Source organism: Branchiostoma floridae, unplaced genomic scaffold (genome assembly GCF_000003815.2).
Source record: "Branchiostoma floridae strain S238N-H82 unplaced genomic scaffold, Bfl_VNyyK Sc7u5tJ_1585, whole genome shotgun sequence".
Classification (NCBI taxonomy): domain Eukaryota; kingdom Metazoa; phylum Chordata; class Leptocardii; order Amphioxiformes; family Branchiostomatidae; genus Branchiostoma; species Branchiostoma floridae.
The window spans coordinates 537,891-547,407 of NW_023365779.1; the positions used below are offsets into that span (position 1 = coordinate 537,891).

Sequence of the window (9,517 nt, forward strand, 5' to 3'; positions counted from 1 at the left end):
GGTAAACTGGAAAGGGTACAGAACCAAGCTGCCAGATTCTGTACAAACAACTACAACAGGGGTGCTAGTGTTACCAAAATAAAAACAGATTTGCAGTGGACATAACTTGAAGACTGAGAGAAAATATTAATGTCCAGACTTTGTATGAGGTACAAAATGACCAATACACTGTTGAACGTCCGACTGAAGAGTATCTAATACCAGCTCAAAAAAGAACAAGATAAACTGGAAACTTTCCACGTCTTTGGCAGACAGCCAGCACCCGCCGATCCTTGCCGCAGACGGAGTTAACTAGTTACGGATGGTTTGTCTAATGCCGGGTTCTGTATACGTTCGGTCAACATCAATTAGACTTTAGACTTGAATCGTATGATAAAAAAAATGTATGGCACATTGCTTAACAGTACTGTACAACAATTTTGAAATATACGCTATTGTATCATAGGCGTCGATCCTTGCCGCAGAAGGAGTTAACTAGTTCTGTACTCTTTCGGTCACTATCAATCAAAGTTGATATTCAAAAGTATGATCAATGTATGGCACATTGCTTAACAATACTGTACAACAAGTCTGAAATATACGCTATTGTATTCATAGGAATCTTCATAACAAAGGAAGAGAATGATGATCTCAATGCACAGCAGACATTAATATTGTGCACATTGTTTAGATATTAGGGAATGACAATAAATCTGTATTAGATAATATTGTCTCCACAGAACGTCCCTCCAGTCTACGGCATTGCTATCAGTGGACTAAGTGGAAATATAGAAATCTCCAAGCAAGTCCTATAATAGTAAAAATAGTAACAAAGTGCCCAAGCTAAGGAGTATAGTCAGCCAAGAGGTGTCCATTTGCCATGTAGATGGTAGCGACACACACTCCTAATCCGGCTTCACTACTCTGCCAGGTTTTGATACTACAAAATGTATCTTATGCCACATTAGGATCTAGATCTGCTTGGAGATTAAGAAAATGTCCTCTGGTCCATGTAAAAATCTCATGCAGAATGTTCTAAGAAAATTGTGCCAGTTATTTTGCTACAAATTGATGCATGAAGAATGTTGAAAATAATTGCACTAATTGACCGCAATAGTCCAATCTGGAGTCCCTGCTGAATCCTCAGAGACGAATGAGCAGCTAGTTACCCGTATCGGTACGCCAATCTGACGCCTATTTCCGGAGCAGGACAAGATGGCGCCCACAGATGGATACTAATTTTGCCACTAATCATATAGCAAACGCCGCATGGGATTCGCTGGATTAACTAATCATCCTGATCCCCGATTAAGCTGAAACTAATCGTGTCATCGGTTCTATTAATCAACAGTAATGACAGATGCCAATCGTAGTCTGTGGATCACAAGAGATGTTTGTATCTGCTTCAGTTTTCCAAACGAGTTTCATGTTGATAATACTCAGAAATCCTGGAGTATTATAATTCCAAAAAATACAGCGGCTCACCCATTATATCAAGATGTGTTTAAGGGTAAGATATGTTAGCGCCCATCTCCGTTTCTATATCCCATGGGCCACGCAGCCACTAAGAGATACAACGGCTCACCCATTAAAAAAAGATATATTTAAGGGTAAGATATGTTAGCTTAAGAGAGAGATCTTTATTTGCTCTCTGCCACCAATGAGCCACAGCAATGTAACATAGATATACACTCAACAAAACAATGAAATCATAAATAACTAGACACAAGTTACAAATGAAATCAATAAAACAAAGGCCAATTGTACATCAGTTAAATGAAATGAAAATGTGATCAATATAATCGCAGAACCAAAACCATAGTTATATTAAACTTCATGAACAAAAGAGAAATCATAAAACCTAACAAGGACATGAGCTTATGTGGAACAAATAACAATTTTTCAAATGAATAACTAAATCAGAAGAAACAAAAACCATGTAAGGGTTAGTCCTCACAATTAGTTAGCGCCCATCTCCGTTTCTATATCCCATGGGCCACACAGCCACTAAGAAATACAGCGGCTCACCCATTATATCAAGATGTGTTTAAGGGTAAGATATTTTAGCGCCCATCTCCGTTTCTATATCCCTTTTGCCACACAGCCACTAAAAGGTTAGCATATCGGTAGCGGTGTATGTTAACTCTCACACTTTTTCCTCCCTAAACTTTTTTTCACGCTCACATCAGTTTTTACTTCCCAGGTGATGTTATCCCCACAGCAGTGCCAGTATTACCTGATATCTATAGGCGTATAGCTGATAATCAGAGCGTGACACGCAGTGACCCATCTCCGCTACAGGCCACACAATAACACTGTACATAGCATACAGGATAGAGGGTCTTCTCTCTGGAGAAATATACACAGAACAGCCTTTTTTATTGTACACAACACGGTATTAAGTTTTATCTGGGTCAGGGTTAACAAAGGTACGTATGTATATAATGTTCAGATGATCAGACATCCGCGGGTAGATACTAGTATTAGTACAGACTGAATTGTACATAACACAGTATGAAGTTTCATCTAGGCCAAGGTTAACAGCGGCAAGTACAGTATGTTGTAATGTTCTAGAGATCCGTTCTTCCCTCTGGAGAACACAGAACAGCATTGTATTATACACAACACTGTATTAAGGTATCTCGGTTGGCTAAATTGGCATTTTGACCTTCCACTGTTTTCTTATTCATAAATTAAGAAAGAATGGAGCCGTAACGAATGTTGATGGATGGGCATTAGAGAATTCTAAATCTAATTTTTTGGGGGCCGAATTGATGACGTCATCACTTTTATTACCTCTGATATAATTTTTTTCTATGACAAAATACAGCACTTTGGTACATACCATTGTAATGAAACTTCGTTTTTCGTTGATGGAAGCTACAAACGTAGTGTTGCGCAAATTGATATCTACTAATGATCTGTAGTAATTAGAAAATGTTTGTTTTCATCTAATTAAGATCCATGAACGGATCCTTGAACAGATCCTTGACCGGAAGCCTTGGGACATAGCATTACACCCCCCCCCCCCCCGCAGCAAAACTTTTAGCTCCTGTAACTAAAACAACAGGAGCTAATTGACTCATTTGCATTAACTGTGTCTTAGCCTTGCTATCCTTTGAAATCCAAATCTTCAGCTTGATTTTGCCTTACCTTTGTTCCCTTTGAAATCCAAATTGTCTTCAGTCTGAATTGTCTTATAATGTTTCCTATTGGACGACTGAAATTGTCTTCATTCATAGTTAGAGTATAAAAGACCTGTTTCTTCCAGATCACTTCAGTGTCACTGACGAAGGATAGTGGATTCTATCCGAAACGTCTGACCGTTTCCCAAACCATATCCAGTTGCTTGAGTAAATACTTTTTGGAAAGAACCGAAGAGTCTGTATTGTACGCAGCACCTTATTAAGTTTTATCTATGTCAAGGTTAACAGCGGCAAGTACATCAATTTGTAATGAATGAATGAATTTTATTGCTCAACAATCGCACAGGGTACAATGTATGGCAACCAATAACAACTAATAGCTATACAGACAATAGTACTAAGAGGCTACATATAAAGCAACAACAAAACATTATCGAGAAAAAGTAAAGTTATGTATGATTAATCTGGTCTCGCATTTGGAATACAGTGTAACGTTCAAGAGAGCTTCGATCTTGTCTCAGGGGAAATAATGATAAATGAGAGTTTATTATGCGGAACAGTTTATCAACTCAAGGTCAAGGTAAGAGAAGCCAGGAAACTTACGCGGCTACAACAGTACTGAATATTCTACCTATGAAATCACTCAAATGTATCTGTATGATGCTTGAAATGGCAGTGTCATATAGTGTAGTTTGTAGGTGACTGATGAGTAGATAATACATTGTCTAACTATTTTCTCCTATCTGCGCTTCATGATCATGCCATGAAATCTAAACCAGCACAAAAGCCAGTACACTTAAGCGGATACAACAGAACTGAATAACCTAATGAACTCACTCAATGTGTCTGTATGATGGTTTAAATGGCAGTATCATACAGTGTAAGTTTTGTAAGTGACCATTGAGTAAATTATACATTGTGTAACGATTTTCTTCTATCCAAACTTCACGATCATGCCAAGAAGTCTAAAGATGCACAAAGAACATCCTCCGATATACCCCGAATTTCCAAGCAGTTATAATAATTGTTTCTTGTCCAATGCGTTTTCCTCGTGATTAATTAACAGTTAAAAACAGCGTGCTTCATTGGAGAAAATACGGTAGAACCTGAGTGGAACAGATAACCCGGTTCAGTCAGCAGGAAAATTGGACGCCGCGCTGTCCTCGTGATGAAGTGGTTCTGTCTGTATGACCTTAGAAAGGCCTTTAAGTTTCATTTGCTGCGTCTTTACGAGCTGTAGCAGAAAACTGAAGATCTCGGACGTCTGGCTGGAGTATCTACAGATGATCAATCATGGGATATACAGTTAAGAGCCGGGAGGGGAGGTTACCGTCCCTTTTATGTGCTACTCATGATTTGAAGTTTCTCATATTTCTTTTTTTTCCATAAGTAAAAACGGTTACCATTGATGTTAAAGTTAAAAGTTAAAGTTAAAGTTTGCCCATGCATTTAAAGACGCGTAGGGTGGCGCCCATCCCCACTTCGAAGCCCTTGGGCCACACATGTGCAAGTCACTACAGCAGGGGGCTGGTCCGCTGGTAGTGATGTATGTTTAACTTCCATACTCTTCCTCATTAGTGCTGAGTGCGAAGCAGAGAAAGCAGCATGTACCATTTTTTAAAGCCTTTGGAATGACTCGGCCGGGGATCGAACTCACGACCTACCGAATGCAAGGCGAACACTCTACCCACTAGGCCATTGCACCGGTGTCCACCATTGCTGTGGACGTTAAAAATGTTAGTTATTACTATTGTTGGGAGGGCCCACGAGAGTACAATGGGGTGGGAGGTTGTCGCAAGGGTCTGGACAGTAACTGCCCCAGGTGCGGCCAAAAGACCGTAGGTTTTGAGCCGCTCACACCTGGATGGACCCCTACTCTTCACGATTAGTGCGTTGAGAGGTGTTAAGTGCCTTTCCCATTGGCATTAAAACTGAAGCATACCTGGGATTCAAACCTAGAAACTATAGACTACCTTGCCACCTATTTTACACATTACTAACCCTTTTTTGTAAACACAGAATAACGCCATCTTCTCGGCTTCATTTCAGGACGAGAAGAACCAGGTCATGTCGTCTGCAGTCTGGCTCAGACAGGTAAGAATGGCGTCATGCTGTTTAAATGCAGATGAGTAAAGTTATCGACCAACAGGAGAGTGCCTGAGAATATTATACCGACTTGTGTCACAGTGAGGGTGTTTAACTGTCTGTATTCACACGCTTATGTATTTTCAATGCAGTTTGTTATCAGGTCGTTATCAAGTGGAGCTAATCGCGTATCCCCAAATGCAGAAGGCGGTGTGGAAAGATTGTCATAAAAGGGTGTTACAGAGGACATAGATATCAATGTATCTATCAATTGAAATCAATCAATGTTCAGCGAAATAACTGCAGATGGAAAAGTTTGTCTCAAGCTGGCGTCAACTATAACCGCAACGCCAGCAAGTTTAGAAAGAAATAACGATTTTTCGACGTTCCTGGCATAGAGACAGATATAAATGACTCGATAAAAAACACTGAGATGCAGAGATGAGACTCTACTAACAGTACAAGTGGAGCTGTTCAAGAAACTCTTCTAAAATCTATTGGAAAATCAAAGCCACGCACAAAATCATCAGCACAGGAGTCTGGAAAACCAGCCAAGCCAGACGACCTACTTACTCCCCAGCTTAACCGGTTATTGGCAAGGCAAGGCACCCGGTTATTGGTAGGGAGGATTCCTTCGGAATAACCACTTTCATTTTTCACTTTCACCCGAATTGTTCTGCCCTGGAGGGACCACACAATCGGCAGGAGTAATTTTCGGAGCGATGATGCTCCGTTTGGCGGGGATTTCTCAACTAATCCCGAGCATAAATCATCTCCACCGTGAACGCGAACGGGTTTTGTTGCAATGTGAAACTACTTTTGTTGCAACTAATGTTAATGTTGCAAGCTAGTCTAACTGTCTCCGTCTAACTGATCACGAACCAGATGAATCGTGGAGAATGTGATTGTTTTGCTACACGTAACTGTTGCAGCTAATCCCCAGCATGAATCATTTCAACCGAGAACGTGGTTGGGTTTTGTTACAATGTGGAACTACTGTTGCGAATTATGTTGCAACTGATGTTAATGTTGCAATCTAGTCTACCTGCTTTCGTCTAACTTTTAAATGATTATGAACTAGATGAATCTTTAACTTGATCGGTTTGCTGCACTTTAACCGTTGCAATGTGGAAACACATGTCCATATTGCAAAGTATTTCGAAAGTATTCATCAAAGGTTCAAACAAAGAAACATGTTTATCCAGCTTTTAACACAATGAATGGTGTAAATTTAAGTTTCCTGTTAACATTTTCTACAGCTAACTTGCACGGTGTATGTACAGTAGTGATCATTCCTTAACAAAGACTGGATTTTGACAGCCGAAAATTTGAGTAGGTTTAAATTTTCCGTTTGAGAATACAGTTCAACCCCGCTTCACTATATTCTCTACTGTTTCCCCTGATTTAGTACTGGACGGACGAAGATCTGCAGTGGAACGACACGGATTTCTGGAACATCTCAACCATCAACATCCCTTCTAAGGAGGTGTGGCTGCCGGATACCGTGCTGTATAACTCGTGAGTACGGATCGATGTAGACCACAGTTGAGGGAGTTAATTAAGTCGGGCTGGGCTAATGAAAGAATGTAGGTTGAAAATATTTATGTTTTGTTATTGTAATGACTTAGTTTTGATTGGATCTGTGTTCATTCAACTAAGTTAAGTTATCCTGCTATTAATTTTTTGGGTAATGTATGATCACTTTGGTTTCTTTGTTTTGACCTCTGACCTTTCCTTATAATTTTAGGCTAAATTATCTGCATTTGTTGTTAAGTTGTTTTTCATTTCATGTATTTCATTTTTATCTTATTATGCATGTATGACTCCAGGAAAAGTAGTGTCAAGATAATGTACACTAATGGAGATCGTAATAAAACAAACAAACAAACAAACAAACAAACAAACAAACAAAACGCACTCAAAACTTACATCTATGCGGCCACGTCATGGCCTGTTAGAGCAATGCTTTGACTGGTTTAATTAATGACATTCGAAGGCAATTTGGTTTTTAATCCGAACATGGGTGAGAAAGTTTCTGTTGTGCGTCACCACAATGGTTCTGCTGCACTAGTCAAAGGTTTGGTGATTATCAACGGTTGAAGATAGCCTGGGTACCATCCGGAAAGTAGTTCGCTCCGGCGTTCAATACATACTATATACAGTCGCTTCTAGCTCTGACATTCATTGTACACTATATACAGTCGCTTCTCTGTGTTTCCGTCTGGGAACGCGGACCATCTTAACGTCTGGAATCCTACAAAAAGGGGAAGCACGCGCTGATTGGCCCCTACTCATAGAGCGAATTATGGAATGGGTTCAACCAGTGCTCTAGAACTCATTCCTTACTTCGCTTATTAACTGACGTTACCACCAAAAGGTTTGAATGCGCACGTCTCCAGACGGATAGCAGAAGCGAACATAGAGGCGAACTACTATCCGGATGGTACCCAGGCTAGGTTGAAGGTGGGTTAGGAGCTCATAGATGTTGGCCACAGTTTACCGACCTGCCGAAATGTTTGAAACGTTTCATAATTTTCTTTTGTAAGATAAAGTTGAATGTATCTCTTCTCTCATCAACAAGGATAGTGCGTAAAACGCTGTGTGGTTGTCGTTTTGTTTTTCTTTTGGCTGTATCTGTATCCGTCATCATCATCGGCACTCGCTCGTGGCGAATCTTTATCTGTACCTGCATCTATATAGCCCGGTATAACTGACCTGTCACACTTAACCTTAAAGTTTGCTCATCTATCTATTCTTTAAAACTATCCAGCAAACATGCCCCTACTTTGCTTACCAATGCCACTCTAGTCAGTTCTGGGAAATACGAATTGTTGAAAACATCAATCCTAGGTTTTTTGTTTTTTGTTTCTATTTTGCTTTTAGTACAGACTGGGACAATGTGGCACTGCACTCAAGTTTTGTAACTTATATTAACAGTGCCACATACACGGTACAGACAGAAGGTACTCATTTTTACACCTGGGTGAAGTGAGGAAGGTCGTGTAAAGTGCCTTTCCCAAGGGCACAACATCGGGGCGGGGCACGGTGGGGATCGAACTCAGGACCTCTAGGTTCCGAGCCGAACGCTCTACCAGTTACGCCTCGCCCGACGCCAAATCCTAGGTTGATTGTGTGACTACTTTGTACCGGCCGTAAACACACATGATGGTTTTTAGTCGCTCAACCCTAAGATTTACACCCTTAAGGTGGGTTCACACGTGCGTATACATTTAAGTCCGTATGAGGCGCGCATGGGAGTATTTACCTCCACCAGGCCCCATAGGTCGTTGGAAAAATAATAGAAATTGGACAAACGTAAACAGGAAACATGGAGTAGGGGTTGTACTAATAGCTCCATGGAGCCAGCTCCATGGAGCTATTAGTACAACCCTGCTCCCAACCTACCAGCTCCATAAAGCCAGCTCCACGCACTTTGAATACATGCAATTGGTTCACGTCACCTTCAAAAGAAATTTATGTTTCGCTTTGAATACATACAGTTAGTTCACGTCATCATAGGAAAAATCTTAGTCGGCTATAGAGCCGCCCTTGTAAACGAAAAACAAGTTTCATGGAGCCAGCTCTATGAACTTTGAATGTATACAATTGGTTCTCGTCACCACAGGAAAAAATATCTATATAGTCCGCTATGGGGCCGCCCTTGTAAACGAAAAACAAGTTTCATGGAGCCAGCTCTATGAACTTTGAATGTATACAATTGGTTCTCGTCACCTCGGGAAAAAAAAAATTATATAGTCCGCTATGGGGCCGCCCTTGTAAACGAAAAACAAGTTTCATGGAGCCAGCTCTATGAACTTTGAATGTATACAATTGGTTCTCGTCACCACAGGAAAAAAATATTTATATAGTCCGCTATATATGGGGCCGCCCTTGTAAACGAAAAACAAGTTTCATGGAGCCAGCTCTATGAACTTTGAATGTATACAATTGGTTCTCGTCACCACAGGAAAAAATCTAAGTCCGCTATGGGGCCGCCCTTGTAAACGAAAAACAAGTTTCATGGAGCCAGCTCTATGAACTTTGAATGTATACAATTGGTTCTCGTCACCACAGGAAAACATATTTATATAGTCCGCTATGGGGCCGCCCTTGTAAACGAAAAACAAGTTTCATGGAGCCAGCTCTATGAACTTTGAATGCATACAATTGGTTCTCGTCACCACAGGAAAAAATATTTATATAGTCCGCTATGGGGCCGCCCTTGTAAACCAAAAACAAGTTTCATGGAGCCAGCTCTATGAACTTGAATGTATACAATTGGTTCTCGTCACCACAGGAAAACATAT

General features: G+C 40.5%; 1 protein-coding gene across 1 annotated transcript in view; it reads left to right on the forward strand.

Moving 5' to 3' along the window:
• The window catches only part of LOC118408446 (neuronal acetylcholine receptor subunit alpha-7-like), a 41,960-nt gene that overhangs the window by 21,432 nt on the left and 11,011 nt on the right, over positions 1-9,517 (forward strand). Inside the window, exons 4-5 of the mRNA XM_035809264.1 lie at positions 5,175-5,219; positions 6,619-6,728. Coding sequence (XP_035665157.1) covers positions 5,175-5,219; positions 6,619-6,728 — 155 coding nt within the window. The remainder of the gene's footprint in view (positions 1-5,174; positions 5,220-6,618; positions 6,729-9,517) is intronic.